The following is a 17,432-nucleotide window of genomic DNA, read 5'->3' as shown; positions in this document are numbered from 1 at the left end:
GTTTAAGAATGTTTTTTGAGAAGCTAATGGACGATGAAAGTCTGGACTGTCCAGCTAGCAGATTGTCAGAAGCAGAGTCCCGAGTTTCATTCAAGGGCTTCGTTCTGCACTTCCGTCTTGCGGTTTTCTCCTGCCCCTTTGCTTGGCACTCGCTCTTCCCCAGCAGGGAAGCCATGGGCTGGGCTTTCCTCCCTCAGACAGGCAGGCAGGTCGGGAGAGCATGGCACAGTGCAGTAAGTGCAGTAGTTCAGGTAGGGAAAAAGTAGTGACAATTATGGTTTACAAAGTAACGCTGCCACTAGTCAGCATGCTTCATTTTTTGCGTATTTGTCATATTCTCTTTTCTAGGCACTGCCAGCGGGACCTGTTATCAGCGACCCAGCTGTTCTGCAGGTTTTGCATTCTGCTCCTCGGACCAGTCCGCCCATCCCTCAGTTCTCCCATGGGGCAGTGCCCTTTGGATTGCCGGTGCCAGGGAAAGTGTACCAGCGGTCAAGCAGCCCTGCCAAAGCCGCCACTGGCCCGGCCCTGGCTGAGCCCCACTCAGGGAAGCCCAGAGGCCAGACCTCTGCAGCAGGAGCAGGGCGTTCCCCTTCTGTCAGCCCTGCGCTTGCAAACAAGAGCAATACCACCAACACCAGACCAGCACCTTCCCAGTCTGGCCAGGGGCCTCGAGCTGCATCCCAGCAGAAACCCAATGCCTTCGAGAAAGTCATTGAACGATTGAGCTCGATGTTTCCACATTACACCAGGTACTCTCAGACTAGGGTTTCCTCTTATGTAAGGAGGTAAATGACACACAATTAAATCATAATTGTCTTAAAAATGATGTTTTTTAGGGCTTAGTATTTTAATGGTTATTGCATTTTTTCATTTGCATTTAATTGCAGATTGCAGTTTTTTTCAAGTTGCAGTTCAAGTTGCAATTTTTGAACACCTCAGTGTCCTTGATTGCTTTTATTGATGGTTAATTGTAGGCCAACGCTGACAGAATTCATTAAGGAGGCACGCGCTGCAAACGGAGGCAGCCTGAACTTGTTGTCCTATGAAGAAATCATTAACAGAGTGGCCCAGCTGATCCTAGATCACCAGGAGAACACCAGAGTAAGAAACACTGTTTCTGTCTTCATTGTGCAGACTATTACTTTGATGACCTCAATGCATTGTGAAGGTCTTTTTTTGCAGTACCGACGTGGAACCAGAATTACAGAGAAACTGCTGATGTGACTTCATAAGCCACGTTTTGCACCTGCAGCGAATTATTCCGGACTTTCGAATGCGTTTCAGGGGAATGAACACAGATTGTGACGACAGTGCTTTTCTTCTTCGCAGGAACAGATGGGATCAGCTTCCGGGGCCAAACTCGGAGAGCTTGGAGCCCAGCCTCATGCGTCGTGGACCTCGGCTCTCGGTGCGATGCCCAAATCAAGCTCTCCGGCCCCTGGCCTTGACCCTGGCGTGACCCCAAGTTCACACCCTTGGAGAACCATGGACCCCAAGAACCATTCCAGATGGTCTAGGGCCGGAGCGGTGAGGTTTCCTTCAGTTGTCTGTTTTTGTCCTATTCTTCTTATTAGCCAACTTGTGGCATTTGTTGAACACACAGCTCATTCATTCAGGCGATGCTAACTGGAATGGAAAGCTGGTATTTCTTTTTAACTTCGAGCCTGTAACTTGCCTCCACACAGCTCAACGACGAGGACCCTTGTATCATTTGTCATGAGGAAATGTCCCAGCAAGATCTGTGTGTCCTGGAGTGCCGGCACAGCTTTCACCGAGAGGTAGGGGCAGGAGTGAGGCCTGTTGTGTCATGTCCAGACTTACACAGGAGGGGGCTGTGGCCTGACCTCTCTTGTCTCTGCAGTGCATCAAGGCTTGGCTGAAGGAACAGAGCACCTGTCCCACCTGCAGAGTCCACGCCCTGCTGCCCGAGGACTTCCCCATCCTGTCCGGGAGGATCCCGCAGAGCCACATGCATCACGCCGGCTCCTCCTGAAGCCGGCAGGACGGATCCGTGCCTGGGAACGCGCAAACTGCCAGGGACACGCAGCGTGGAGGGGCAGTGACGTCAGGCTGAATCCGCCGAATCCACAGCAGGGTTGAAATTTTAAAACCGAGTAAATAGTTCATTTTTTGTTTGATCGTTTTTAGAGATTTTTTTTTTTAAACCTTAAAATTCAGAACAGGTTTTCGATGTGCTTTTTGCCATCAGTCTAGTTCTGCGCCATCAGCTTGCTGCTTCCTGCAAGCGGTTTACTTTGTTAGCTCCCTTCGTAGTGCTCTGAAGCTTTCCTCCCTCATTTATGCATATTTTTATCATTTGAAAATGTTTTTGTACAGGCAATGTATGTGGAAGTGAAAATACAGTCATTTGTATTGAATTTCTCAAATGCCACAGCTATGCCCTTAGGAAGGTGAAATGGAGTATTAACGTGCTGCAGTAAAATTAAAACCTTTCACAAGTTTAAGACAATCATCTCTTATTTCTTCTGTGTTTGGTCCTTCTTGCTGTATTCTTCCCATGTGGTAGTTGGTGACCTATGCAGGATACCCCTGGAGCTCAGAGAGTTAAGGTCACAGCAGTAAAAAATGAACAGTCTAGTTTAGTTACAGTAGGTGTTACTAGAGATTTGAAAGGTTGTTAAAGAAGGAATGATTTATTTACTGCATGCAATGGTTTATTTTTTTAAAGATAATTAAGAGCATGGGTCCTTAGACACTAAATGTCTTGTTAATTGTGTTTTTGGCAAACTTTTTAATGTGTTACCTGGGAGACATTTTATGTAGAACACCTCTTGATCCATGTTATTTTCTTATTTCAGAAAATGTACCAGTCTTTTTGTAATTGTACCTTGCATTGATATAGTGCCATTAATACCAAAGTGTTGTAGCACTACATCTACAACGTCAGCGCGAGATGCACTTGGGTGACAGATTACAGATACAAAGTATATTATATATAGAAGGGAAAAAAGTCTGCACGATGGGCAGATTTAGTGAGGCCATGCTGTACTGGCCCAGAGTGGAATTCAGTCAGGGCATTGGGATTGACAAACCTACTTTTCCAGACAGTCTTTAGTAATGATGTAGTGAGGACCTCAATTTAGTGTCACTTCGGAAGGACAGCACTTCCTACAGGATAGTGTCCCCGTTCTCCATACTGGAGCACAGATTAGTTTAGAGTTTCTGATCTAGATGTAAGAGCATTATCTACTGGTCAACAACTGTTAACACTGTCTCCCTACCTATGCAATATTACCAGTGTAGTATTGTCACAAAATAGTGATTGCATACCACATTGTCAACCATTTCTCAATTGCTTTTAAAATGTCTTAAAGCCATTGGCCATTGCCTTTTCGTTTTAGGGCAGAACTGGTCAGATACTCTTGAACACTTATTTGGCAAACTGGGGCTGAGGGGGATGATCTACATTCAATTGAGACATTGATCTACCTGCCATTGATGACGTCCAAGACCTTTTTCAGTTTTTGCATGCAATCAAATATCAGGAAGCCAGCGTCATTTGCATTGCAGCTTTGGTGGTTGTTAGTGATGAGCAGAGAGAACTTTTGATGTTATCCAGGCCTGAGTAGTTTTTATTTCAGTACAGCAAAGTCTGCACCTTTTGCCAATCCAGACTTCTGATTTTATTTCACTCTCTTGTATACTTTGCATGGAGTGGAAACCTTCGTTGCTCCATAGAGATAATGGGCATTACTTGAAATGCATGTGCGTCTTGAGACTGACATTATTAATTTATTTCTGCTTTGTCATATTGTGGCTTGTTTATACAAGTGAACTTCATGATGGGAATTGAGGATTTGCAAGGTGTAAATTGCATTTTAATCAACACTCCTTGTAAAAAAAAGGCATGTTATAGCACAGTCTTTCTCTCATTTGCAGAAGCCACGAATTTCAATTAAATGAAGTAACGCAGTTTAATTTACACACTTCCTTCTGCAATTCCCTCATTTCACACCGGTGCAAGTCAAATAGCTTAATGAAGTTCAGGCTGGACCATACTCACCATTGAGGGTTAGGATAGCCTTTTCACACCTTGTCTTAACTCTAGGTATACTTATTGTTTCAGTTCAGTTGCTGTATTTAATTTTGTAAATTGCTAAGTCAGTAATAGTTCAGTAATGGTTCTGTATTCAGGATCTTACACAGTATAACTTAAACGACCTCATTTAATGAAGTACTTGTTACTGGTTTACTTCAAAGTACAACTATTCTGATTTGAATTAGTGGTTTATGAAACCTAAGGCTGTAGTTCCTGAGTTTTATTATACTTTACTCTTCAACCTTACATTTCTTTCATTGAGACCCTGATTAACAATTACTGAACTAAGACCACCTCTGCAAGACTGAAAGAGAGAATTTGACATTTCCTAAATATTTTAAATCTTAAAGCTTGCTTGGCATGTTTAAATGAACCTATACAAGGCAGGCAAAGTTATTAATCAGTGTCAGAATTGCAATTAAAGTGACACAACTTTGTAATTACATCCTTCCTATACCGTTAAACCCCCCCCCCCCATTAAATGTTTTGTAGTATGCCTGTAAAAAATAACTACAAATCAAGCTTTGACAAAATGAGATATCCATCCAGGATATGTCAAGATCTTCTGTCATTGCATTGGTCCAAATGCGTTCCTCTATGCAAGATGTGAGCGTTCAGTGTTTATTTCCTCTCTCCTGGGCTGCGTCCATTCACACTCCTCTAGCTCGGACAACACACCTCCCAGCTGCGAAAGGCATGAAATAGGAACCTCCTTCCTCCACCGAGAGAGCTCAGACCCGGTACAGTTTAAGAGGAAAGTTCTCCGTAATCAGATGGTCATCGTGCAGAACGGTCACGATGTTCACTTCAAACTCTGGAAAACAAGAGGAGAAAAGTGAGGGATTTCGAGACCTTGAGAAGCCAAAAGAAAGGTCAGGAATGGTTTCATGCCTGCAGACCTTGAACTGAACCTCGTAACAGGCTCTGAAGACCGAGGGGAAGCGACAGCTGTGGCTTACTTACCGACTTTGAAGTTGGTTGTTTCCAGGGTGGGGCAGGTGAAGAGCCGGGGAAACACCATGTAGATGGGAATGGGGAGGCCGTGACACACGTCGCCCTCTGCGATCTGGATATTCTGAATCTCCGTGGCATCTCGCGCGTAGCCCTCGGCACACCCTGCCAGCAGCAACAGAACCCGAAATTAGCCGATTCGGCTTCCCAATAAAGACGCACAAAAAATGTTGCTCACGTTCAGCTTAAAAGTGATGAAAAATAAACACAGAGAGTGCTCCACACGATGCATCGAAGCACTAGGCTTGTATTCTAGCCCCCTCACGGTGGGGTTGGAACTAGGACCTCTCTACTGTCCGTCTCAGCCTTGTGGGTAAACTGAAATATTTTGTGCAGTTCTGCTCTCAGTCTCCCCAGCACTGCTATACTACTGTCTGCGTGGAGTAACACCTACAATCCCCAGCCCTAGGGCTTCGCATCAAGTCAAACTGGAGTTGGCCTGGATGACAGTTTGCGGTAAAGCTGTGTCTGAATGTCTCCGGGGCCAGAGAGTGCCCCCCTCACCGCAGGTTTCCACACGCACGAGCTGCAGCTCTATGCTCTTGACGGGCACCTCCGAGCTCTCCACCACCAGCTCGCCCGTCAGGGGCTGGGTGATCACGCAGCTGGTGGAGTTCAGACGTCCCCGGATCTGGAACCGCGGGAGGCCACTCCTCTGAGGACGGAGGGAAAACAAAAGAATAAAGGTGGGAGTTCATGGGCCTTGGGGCAAGTCTCCAAGAGAGGGGCTCCATTACAATTTTCATCTCCATTGGCTATTAGAAGCTCAACGAGCCGTTTGTGGAGCTATCCCACGTTTTGCCGTCTCTCCTCAGGCCATCTGGTTAATGGAGACCCCATCAGTGGAGACACAGCGTCCCTGGCTCCTCAGGCCAGTGGCGAAGGCCCAGTCCTCTGCACACAGCTGGGGGCCCACCAGCCGAGCTGCCGATCGAGATGGACATGACGATCTGTACCCGTCCCAGACTATAGTCTGTAAAACCCCGGCAATGCGTTTGTACAGGACCTCCACTACACCCTCAGACGCTCTCCAAACGGGTTATCTGAGGTCCACAAGCAGTGCTTTAGCTTGTGCATGTGTGCCCGTAACCCAGTACAGCAAGCTGTCCACACTGAAGCCCCACCAGGCACACTGTCACCCACCTCTCTGACATTCTGCAGTGTCTCTGGGGTGATGGTGAAATCCACTGGACTCGGCAGGAGCTTCTCCTTCTGAGGCTGAGAGACAACAGTTGGGTCACGCAAGGCAAAGAAGCACCAACCACCAGCACGTGCGTTTTTTATTTTTTTTATTTGAACACTAACATTGCAAGGAAGGAAGGACAAGAGCACCTGTGAAAACGGGCTGGATGAGGGCCAACGAGATGCGTCACTGGGCCAACAAGGGAGATCACAGGCGCTTGTGCTCACGGGATACAGTTTGAAAGGGCAGTTGGCAGTTCAGAGCACAATGAAAGTGACTCAGTGCGTGCTCAGATCAAAGGCTCTCCGTTCTTGTGGAACCCAACCGAAACTGGCATCGTCCTCCCATCACTAATCCCAGCATTCATTTGTACCCATGCTACACGAGGATAAGACCAGGCAGGCCACAGAACAACACAAAAAAAAACCCATCCCACCAGAGATCCAACTTGAGGATCTGCGAAAACAGAGAAGTGGCGTAGAGCAACAGGTATTACCTGAGAGTGAACCATGAACTCGCAGGTCTTGCTCAGGTCTTTGGCCAGCAGAGATCTCTTCATATCACAGCGCAGAGTGTACTGCCAGCAACAAGAAACACAGGAGCAGCCAGTCAGAGCCAGGCTGAAACTGGGGGATCACGGCCATTTATCAAATCCTAAATCAGTATTAACCTTTTTATTAATTGAGTTTCAAAAACTACAGTGTTCCAACTTGTTTTTCAATTGAAAATGCTTCTTACTTGATTTTCCACAATGTTGTAATAGAGCAAATTCAGATCCCCCTCTGCAGAATGGTGCATTTATTCTTTTAAATGTTCAACATTAAAAATGGGACAGAACTGAGAAAAAGCAAACATTCTATTGCAATGAAGTAAATCGGGGGGTGGGAGGTTGACTACACAGTTTCTGGACCAAGACCTTGTAAATAAACTCACTCACCCCCTCTTCTCATTCTCCTTCTTAAACTCACCCCCATCATTTCACACCTGCCCTCAAAGACCCCCCTTGCTGAGCCCCCACCCCCCTCTTCTTATCCACCTCTGCCTGCCACTCCCCTCTTGCCATCCCCCCACACACATTCTTTACTTGGCTGAGGGTGGAGGCTGTGTGCGTGGTACTGCGAGCGAGCAAGGGAGGGAAGAGAGATGTAATTAAAGCTGGAATTGCTGGCAGAGATCTCCGAGAGCCTGCCCTGTTCCAGGCAGAGAGACAGACGCCCACCAGACCACCCACACAACCGGGCTCGGAGACAAGAGGCCGATGGCCATGTGGGAGGCTCTTGGAGCTGGTGGATGGTTGAGTGTAGATAGTAGCACAAGGCCCGCTGCCCTGTCACAGGATCCATAACAGCTCAGGAAAAGACGGCATCATATGGGACACTTGCAGCCGCTTTGCCAAAGTCATGCAACGGACAGAAATACTTTTGGGGCACCTGCTGCGCACTTCAGTAATTTCAGGTCTCTAGTGCGTTTCATCCACCGTGGATCAAAAAATAAACAAAAGAGAAAAACGGATACTTCAGATCACCTGCTGCTTAGTACAGTGTAAGCGTTACAAGCTACTTTAAGGACAGAAGCTTTCCACAGACCAGAGAACAGTGTTATAATCCCATAAAACTGCCTGTGCTGAAGCAGCAACACTGACACACAAGAGCCGCTATTTCTGGAATGTTTCGCCCACACACACCGTGTGGGCTACTGTTTTGGTGAGCGACAGCATAGCGTGGGTCGGTGTTGTTCAGCTGTAAATCCCTGACCTCTCATGGAAAATACCACAAAACATACCGACTGAAAATGCGAGACAAATATTTAAACCAAGCTTTAAAACGTATACTAGACCTGGCCAGGAATAGCTTCGTGGAGTTTTCCATTTGCTCAAGCCCTTTTCCTAACTGAAAAGGAGTCAATTGTAAGCCTGCGTGTCCAACTGCAAAGTGTGCTACTTCAGATATCTAAATGCACAGCCCTTCTGAGCTCTAACCTTCCCCTGGCCAGATTATATTCCGATTATCGCAAGCATTTGAGTCGCAATAAAATGCTGACAAGACTGGTCCTCTGAAAACATGTTTCCCCAGACTGTTAAATAACATTCTGTTCAGTTTTGCTAAAGGAGACACCACACATTTCCAAAACGGGAAACATCAATTAATTTGTGCTTCTCGTCTCTATAATTATTCCTCATTATCTAAACTTAGCTACAAAAAGGACCACAATCACGGTTTTGTTTTCCACAGATGCCGACTAAACAAAAGCCATATTTAATGGCCAACAAGCAGAAAATAAACTCAGTGTTTTGTGAGCAGCCTGTGTGAAAACACTGGGCGCTCAAACGCACATCCTGAGAAACGTTTTTTTCGTCTGGTTGTGTCGGACTGCAGAGTTTGTGCAAATATGATGGAAGCACCTGGGTATTTTTGCAGGCAGGCTGGCTTCTTGTCAAGTGGGGGAGATGAATAATGTCAGCCTAGGACAGAAAATGTCATTATGGAGAGGAGGCACAAGTGAGGTAGAGCTCCTGGATTTTTCTGTAAGCCTTTAGGATGAGTTGAACAAGGTGCGTTAAACCACCAGTTCGTCTGGGAACAGGAATCGTGACCTAACGGCATGCTGGGTCCCCTCGGGAATTTGTGCTCTTTGTTCTCATAAATTCCCAGCTCCAGTAAAGCCGAGATGATGACAGGAGCGACAAAAAGAGCGATTTGGTTTTGGATGAAGCAAAGATGTTCACATAATCGGGTGCGTCTACCACGACACCTTGCATGCAATCATCTCCTGTCCGCATTGCAGGGCACAACACAGAACGGGGGGCAGGAGGTCCATACCAGTGCTCTGTGACCTTTACCTGGATGTTGACGAAGACACCATGGTAGGTTTCATACAGCACTTTGTTCCCCTTGACATGCAGGGGAAACTCGAATGGAATTTCCGTCTTGCCGCTGGGGACCTTTCCTGGCTTGACTACCTCGATGTTGCCGCTGATCAGCTGGATCGGCTGCAAAACAGAAGGAGAGATAGTTAACGCAGCAGGGCCAGAAAGGCAGCTGTCACTGAAGGATGGTCGGATTCCACTGTAGGACTGAGAAACTGAGGGCAGCGGTACTGAGTGGGGGGGCTGTCAGTTTTGCTGTGTGGAGCACAGCTCGCTCACAGTCTTTGGACTGTTGGCGTGTCCTCGGTGGCGCAGTGTCAGGGATGCACGGTGTGTGGCTGGTGCAGACCTTCACGGAGTTGTAGAAGGCCTCAAAGACGCCCACGCTCTTGGAGCTCAGCTGCAGGTTGACCACTCCTTCCATGGAGAGAGAGATCCCTTGATGCTGCACAGCCTCCTTGCTCACGATCACCACCACACCTGCCAGCACCTCCTGGCACAGAGAGAGAGAGACAGACAATATTATCAATCAGCACCGCAGGCGACCTCGCCCACAGCCACGCGGACGGCTTCTGCTGCCATCTCGCTCTTTTCAGACCGCACGCTGGCTTCACTGATGGGGTCACGGTCACCCTCGGATCAGTCATCTGTTAAGGACCATACAGGACGGAAGGGCTGAATGGCCTCCTCTTGTTCGTATGTTCTCTCTCCTGCTGCAGCAGGCATTTCCTGACCAGCTCTGCGTTCTCCCCCCACCCGTACAACAGGCACCCCATCTCCAGTACTGCAGTTGCCTGGGGTTACAATACGGTATTTAGGAACAACCCCTGCCAAGCCGAGTTTCCAGTGCGGCACATTTTTCTAAAGGAAACAGCATCCTGAAAACTGCATGATCCTTCCCCAGCAACCAGACAGAGAGCAACCCTAGCAGTAATACGGCAAAAAAGCGCAATTAGGCTGCTCTAGTCCTGCACTTCATTCTTCCTTGGTTTGCGTTACAGTTCAGGAAAGAGTGAAAAACCACTGCGAGTCAGGAGATACAGGGAACACAGGAGCTGCCTCAAAACAGAGCAACATTCATCTTATTTTGACAAAAACAGAGCGATCGCTCACTTCAGCAGATCAGAATAACCGGTGGAATTGAAAAAAAGATGTCTGCAAACAGCCAGTTTGGCAAGAGGCCAGTGGCAGGCAAACAGCGAGTGGTGACAGGAAATAGCCCCCCAGGAGCGTCCCCTGCAGCAGGGCACTCGGCAACCGAAGTCCCGACAACCCGGGACATGAATATTGCACGGCACCAGAGACCAAACTGTCACACTGCAAATTAATTAACAAAAGCGAGACCCCGGATTTAACACGCAAGAGGGGACAAGAAAGCCGGGCAGTAATACATGTCCGGTTCCCATGAGCTTTAGCTGGTAAAATAAAAAGTTGAATCAATATTTCAGAAAACCCTTCTCTTACGGGGAGAGGGGGAGATTAAAAGCAACACCGATTGCCAAAGGCAGAATCCTCTGTGGTGTTAAACCTGCAGCCCTCTGCGCCTGCGTGCACTGCTGGGACTTCAGCTCGCTACTAGGAGTAGAGTAGCAGGTCAGCAGCACAGAATACACCCTGCCCATAGCAAACACACAGCTCACTCCAAGACAAGAAGCAGGACACGGGCCACCAGACCTTAAACAGTCGGTGAAGCTCGGCACGAGAATCAGTTTGGTTTCGAGGGGGGCTGGGAGCTGGTGAGACCCGAACGACACAAAAGTAATCCCACTTTCTGAAGTTCCAGAGGGCACAGCTGCTGCCAGACTCACTCGCTTTTCACCCAGGCAGGTTGACCAGAGGAGTTCCCGCTTCTGACAGGGAGGCCCAAGGTCTCGTGTACAAGAGGTCATTTACGAGCTAGCGTCAGCCAACGGGCAAGTCTCAAGCTCAAAACAAAGGAGGGTGCTGCAGTCCTATGATCAAAGTAATGATAATTAATCATGATTGTTTAGTTATAATAATTGATTTTATTTTTACATAGCACTTTACAAGAGGCTTCTTAAAGTGCTTTACAGTACAACAGCAACACAAAAGACAAAAACGTGAAATCTATGCAAGGCATATACAAGGAGAGGAGGGGGTAGAAGGGAGTATGGAATTAAGTAGGAGCAAAGACTCAGTTAAGTAACAGCTCTTCTGAAAAAGAAGGGTTGGAGTCTGGATTTGAAGGAGTTTGGAGAAGGTGGCTCTCTGATATCCTTGGGGAATGAATTCCAGAGCTCTGGGGTGCAGCAGGAGAAGACATTTCACCCCTAGAGTGTGGATGGGCTTGGGGGACAGATAGGAGACCAGACCTTGAGGAACAAAGGCTGTGAGAGCTGGGGAGCAAGACTAGAGTAGCTCAGACAGGTACTGAGGTGCGCTTTCGGGAGAAAGGAGGAGGAGAGGATGGCTCGGCTGGGCGGGACACTGGGGTGAACACGCCTGCTCTTTCGAACAATGTCGTGAGGTCTCCAGTGAGCCAGACTGACATCTCGCCAGCACCTCCCAGAGCACTTGTGTGGGAGGCAGCTAGATCAATGATCAACGCAGGTATTCTATTGGTTTATATGCCATGCTGAACCGGGAGAGGACATATCATGTCACGTTTGGTTGGCTGTTGGTGAGCAGGGCTTTAAACGATGAGGGTCAGTTGAGCATAGCCAATCACACCAACGCTGCACGTCACTGGGAGAAATGTGAAGTGCAAAAACCCAACACAGACAATCAGCACAGCTTGCCCTTGAAACTTCAGAAGTCACCTGCATCGAGACGTAACATCAAAGGTAATACTCTGAAAGTCCACAGGGGGGCAGCAACGCAGCAGCATATCAATATACAATCATAAAATCATCAGATTTCTTGTGCGTGACTTCGATTGTATTTTTTATAGTTAAAAAATAACGAAGATTTATAATTTTACGCTGTATTTTTGGTTTCCATTCGCGGTCCTACAGCAACAATGTCTGCTGATTTAATTGCACCTGAGCCCTACTCTACATCTCTAGTACCAATTGATTATTTAATGTATCTGCTTGCTTGTTTTGACTTTTATTTAACTTGTTTCTTGAGTCCATCCTGAGTGTCAAAAATACCAGACATCAAAGGAACCTGGACACACTCACAGCAGGGGTGACACTGTGATCAGACACACCCACAGCAGGGGTGACACTGTGATCAGACACACCAACAGCGGGGGTAACACTGCATCGGACACACCCACAGCGGGGGTGACACTGCATCGGACACACCCACAGCGGGGGTGACACTGCGATCGGACACACCCACAGCGGGGGTGACACTGCGATCGGACACACCCACAGCGGGGGTGACACTGCGATCGGACACACCCACAGCGGGGGTGACACTGCATCGGACACACCCACAGCGGGGGTGACACTGTGATCGGACACACCCAATGTGTCCAGCTGGATACATTTCAGGCAGCACACCTGAATGAGGGCAGCTCAGAACCTCAGAAACTGGCACAGGGTTGATTTATCTGACATTTTAAGAGCTAAAAGCAAATGTAATAATATGCCCCCAAAAGAAAAAATGAAATCAATTAGGCTGTGATTAAGAACATGGCTGAAGTAAAACAAACAAGCCGCTGTACTCCTGCAGACCCCCTCAGCTTGTTCTCACACACAGACCCTTCAGTGCCTCAGACAACTTAATACCAGTCACACATCAGCATCACTGATTCTGGTATTCTAGGAGACAATGGACAGGCATGCCCACAACCAGTCCACACAGCTGAAATGGCTCCTGCCCCACCCTGCGGCAACAGGTTCTGTCCGACACACCGTGCCCTCCTGCCCTGAAACCCAGCTGCAGCGGCAGTGTAGAGCCTCTGTCCAGATGTCAACAGCAGGTCAGTGAGGCTGCCATGCATGTACCACCTTGTCAAGCTGAACAGTTATCGATCTCTTTCAAACGGCTCCGTCCTTCGAATGAGACATAAAACCGAGGTTTTGACTCTCTGAATTCATTCAAAATCCCAGGGCGTTTCCTGAAAACAGTAGGGGAGTTACTCTGGTGTCCTGGCCAAATTTCCCATTGGCCTTTACCAATCATGGCCTCCTAATAATCCCATCTCTGGCTTCATCACTCTGTTCTTCTCCCCACTGAGAACTGGTGTGTGGGGAGTGTACTGGTGCACTATGGCTGCCGTCGCATCATCCAGGTGGGGCTGCACGTTGGTGGTGGTGGAGGGGAGTCCCCATTACCTGCAAAGAACTTTGAGTGGAGTGTCCAGAAAAGCGCTATTTAAATGTAAGGAATTAATTAAATGCAAACTGGTATAAAATCAGATACAGATAAAAAAATATAACTCAACCCCCTACTCCTTCCTCTCAGACACACATAAGGAGACTTGCGCTCACAAACACAACGTGCACACCTGAGCACGCACAGGAAACACTGCAAACCAACACTAGCCGCTGGTGTGTCAGGGCAGAATCCCCACCAGACTGGTGGATTTAGGCCAGATGTTCCTATCGTTTATCCCATGACTTGACGGCTTCTGCCAGGAACAGGAGCTGGGGGCATTTAAAGACTGTAAAAGACAGAGGAGGAGAGCCTGTCAGTCGATATTCTGCCAGAGCTCCCTGCCCATTACAAGCTGCTTGAGGTAATTATCACTCATGAGTGAGGAGTCCCATCTTAATTAGCAGGTATGCTAATTACTGCCTGAGTTAAGAAGTCCAGTAAAGAGGTACTCAAGCTCCCTCAACAGTTCCTTCAGTAGTAACGAGAAATGTCTTACTGGACTCCAGTACGACTGGCTTACTCATTTTATGTCCTTTTCAGTGGCCAGAATGAATGTTTCTTCCGAAGCACTGGATTACTGGATATAGAACACAGGAATTATGAAAACCTTCAATTACATTTTTAAACATTTATTTGTTTTTGTTATATGTCCTATCTTGTTTGAGAGCTGGGGCAAACACCTGCAGTCCACACACTTAATGAAGTCACTGCATGTTTCTGACATTTACAGTATTGTTGTTGCAGAACCTCGGTTTGGTCAAAAACAAAAAGGACAAAAACTCTATCCTGATGCCAAGAACCAGTGTAGAGAAGGCAGAGCACCTGCAGAAACTGTATCTGAAACTGTATTAACTCTTAAAAACAAAACAAATGGATCAGGAGTCTAATCAGAGATAAGACTATTCCATATAAAATTAAAAATCTGTATAATACACTGTGCATTACTGTTTTCCTTAAGTGTATAAAAGTAACAGGCACCACTTTTTATACTTTCCTTGGTGTGTATCTAGGAAAACCAGTGAGGTCATTACAATACTGCAATTTCATCTTTAGTAAACTGAACAACAACTAAAACCAGCCAACTTTTAAAAAACCACAAAAACCACTTCCGGTTCTAAAGACATTATAAGAAAGGCTCAAGCATTGCCTCTCCCAGAAAAGGCAATGAATCCAAGTGCAGTTTCTCACAGACAGGCTGCTCCATTAAGAGAGCTCTTCAGATCACTGCTCTGTGAGAACACACTGTGCTCCGGCAGAGACTGCACTGGGGTCATTCAACAGGCACAGTTCCAAGAAAAATTCATTTAACTATTTTCTCCTTTCAAGAACTTCAGAGTTACTTCGTTTCTTTTTCTGAAATGCCTGAGATGGCCTTTATTGCTTGATTAAATAAAAGAGAGAGACTTTTCCCCTCGATCACTTTGGCAGACATAAGGAAGTGGCCAGTAAATTTTAGTCCAGAGGGAACAGTCCGACCTGCTGGTCCACCAACACCACCTTCAGCATCAATCTAGTCTTTCTCAGAGGTGACCCGAGCACTGACCAGCCTTGCCTGGCTTCAGAGACATCAGAACACATGGAGGCAATGTTGCAGTCATCAGCGTGAAGTAATTCTGCATGCACACAGGACATACCTTATACTTTACTTTTGAAATACACTTTAATATGCACACAACCTCACAATTCTCAATCACTATTAACAAAAAATACTTTAAATCACTGCCCCTGTATTCGATGGCACCATGGAAATGAATTCGGGGAAAACACCACAACAACGGCACAGAATGATTGGTTGCTTTATAACAACTCACCAATGACCTACAAATGGGTGTTATTTTCTTTCAAGCAAACCGCTCAATGAAAAGACACAACATATCATACAGACTGCAGTATGAAGATTATTGTGAAGCTAAGTAGTGGGGCTACATACCTGAGCAGAAACAACTCTTTGAGTCTTCAGTATGGCAATAACAACAAGGACACAGATTTCAGGCAGTTTCTGTCCTAAGGATAAAAGGAATCCTGTGCTCTGTCGTTTTGAATCAAGAAGTGAATATAGTGGCTCTGAGATGAGCCCCTCTAGAGCTTCATGAGTGAAAGACACATTTCTATGTGATCCAGTTCTCAGGGACCTGCACCTGAAATCCAGAGGTTTTATAGTGCTTGAACATCGGTGATTAAAATATTTTAATTATAAAAAAATCTTTATAATTAAACATGTTTCGTAGTTACACATGAGCTAAGGTTGACACAAAATATCATTGGCGCCACCGGTGAGGTCAAACCTTTTTTGTACGGTCAAAAGTTTTTCGGGCTTCATCTAGCAGTGTTAATGTTGAAGCTTGACAAAGTCGCGGTTATTCATTTTTATTAACCCTCTTCTTTTGATCACGCTATGAAAACGAACAAGAATGATGATTTTACCCACATTAAAGTTATTGCGTGCGGTGGAATATTAATACAACCTCATTAAAGTATTAAAATGCCTTATTGTGTCAAAAATACATAAAAGCATTTTCCTTCTATATCGTATTGTTGCTTCCTAGACATGAAGCTTTCCATAACCTATGCCTAAGAATAGCTCCATCACTTTTATTTCTCTGTCTGTGGACATGTAAGATTGCGTGAGGTCGGTCAGTCAGCCTGCCGTCTGTGACTCTGAGGACAGACATTTCCACTGGTAACCACAGCAATTTGCGAAGGGACAAGGTCGCTGTACTGGAGTGCGAACGCAGGTCCAGTTTAACTCGTTTTGCGAAACCATCGCGGTGACAGTTCTGTGTTCAGTCACAAACGCGTTGCTTGCGAACGATTATGGAAGGATTGAGATGTTGTTTTCTTACTGCTGCTTACCCAGGAGAGACACAGAAGCGAGCAAGGCGAATCTAAACACACTTTCCACCCGACATGGTCCGACAGTGACACCGAGAGACGGAAACCTCCCACCTTGACATTACTATATAACAAGTGACAGTAAGTACTGCACACTCCCCTGATAAATGAATGACAGCATTCAGGTTTAAATCTCGTAGGCCAACAAAAACAGTGTGGCTTTCGCTTTTTAAAGCGACAATTCTCTTGTGTTGTGCTTTCCATTGCATTGCAAAACACAAAACGCACTGTAGACTATTAATTGCATTATTAATAAAGTGAAGTAATTCTAAGCGGTTTTCAAACAGGCACAGAGCTAATAGGTCAAAGATGGTCAGAAATCCTCTGAAGCCCTCTACTGAGCAAGTGGTTAGCTGTTCACACACCGTAAGGACGGGAGGGGGGCAGGGTGGACATGATCGCCGAAGAATACCTTACCCCTTCGTGATAGACTTTATTTGCTCGCTTTAGTCTGATGTCCAAACTTGTGCTCATTTTGTTTTCTTCTCGGGAAAAGAGGATTCTGAGGCGAAAAAACAAAAAAAAGAGCGGGTCCCGATGCGCTCGACCACGTGATCGCGCCGCAGCGGAGTCACGTGACGGGCTGTCACATGACGCGCCGGTCACGTGGGTGGGCTGCTCTCTCCCCCCCCTCGCCCGGCTGTAGCGCTGGAGGCGGAGGCTGGAGAGCTTTTTGCGATCGTGTGTTTCTTTTCTTTTTTACCCCACATGAGCGCATTATCTAACGTGTATACCTATGCGCAAAAACCAAGAGATAACGTGTGAGACAGCGCTGTGTGGTAGCCGGTTTGCTTCAGCCTGCGCATCCCCTTGCATTGTGCAGGCGGCAATGGCGTTAAGGTCTGGATACTGGCATTGCGCAATCCTGGTTCCCCGCTGGCACCCCCCACTGTGCAGTTGCACAATTTCAGTCGTTGGTTGCGAAACAGCCCTTTTAAAACAAAATGACTTGTTGCATGGGCTGGCCCTGATACCCATTAAAGCTACTGGTAAAGACGGGCTGCGTTTCACGGACGAATGCCGAAAAGCATCCTGTCCTCTTCTACACAAATAAAAAAATAGCCTTCCGTGTTCGTGTGCAGCAGTACCGCCAACACTTGGGTTATTTTTCTGACACAGCGAATACC

General features: G+C 46.7%; 2 protein-coding genes across 4 annotated transcripts in view; one reads left to right on the top strand and one right to left on the bottom strand.

Annotated features, from left to right (window-relative positions):
- ttc3 (tetratricopeptide repeat domain 3) overlaps nt 1-2,473 on the top strand; it is a 35,163-nt gene extending 32,690 nt beyond the window's left edge. For all 3 annotated transcript variants that reach the window (XM_069189990.1, XM_069189989.1, XM_069189991.1), the window contains 5 exons: nt 349-752; nt 978-1,104; nt 1,333-1,530; nt 1,689-1,781; nt 1,865-2,473. In XM_069189990.1, coding sequence (XP_069046091.1) covers nt 349-752; nt 978-1,104; nt 1,333-1,530; nt 1,689-1,781; nt 1,865-1,996 — 954 coding nt within the window. In that variant the 3' untranslated portion in view covers nt 1,997-2,473. The remainder of the gene's footprint in view (nt 1-348; nt 753-977; nt 1,105-1,332; nt 1,531-1,688; nt 1,782-1,864) is intronic.
- Nucleotides 2,474-3,919: 1,446 nt separating this feature from the next.
- Nucleotides 3,920-16,889, bottom strand: vps26c (VPS26 endosomal protein sorting factor C). Its single transcript, XM_006627781.3, has 8 exons — nt 16,723-16,889; nt 9,473-9,616; nt 9,097-9,246; nt 6,754-6,834; nt 6,218-6,292; nt 5,579-5,729; nt 5,027-5,179; nt 3,920-4,877 (listed from the first exon to the last, which is right to left on the bottom strand). The coding sequence occupies exons 1-8, from the start codon at nt 16,777-16,779 to the stop codon at nt 4,795-4,797; spliced, it is 894 nt and encodes a 297-aa protein (XP_006627844.1). The 5' UTR covers nt 16,780-16,889; the 3' UTR covers nt 3,920-4,794.
- Nucleotides 16,890-17,432: the final 543 nt, after the last annotated feature.

Source organism: Lepisosteus oculatus, chromosome 5 (genome assembly GCF_040954835.1).
Source record: "Lepisosteus oculatus isolate fLepOcu1 chromosome 5, fLepOcu1.hap2, whole genome shotgun sequence".
NCBI classification, from domain to species: Eukaryota; Metazoa; Chordata; class Actinopteri; order Semionotiformes; family Lepisosteidae; genus Lepisosteus; species Lepisosteus oculatus.
The sequence above is the reverse complement of the archived record's forward strand: the minus strand, read 5'-3'. Positions and strand labels throughout refer to the sequence as shown.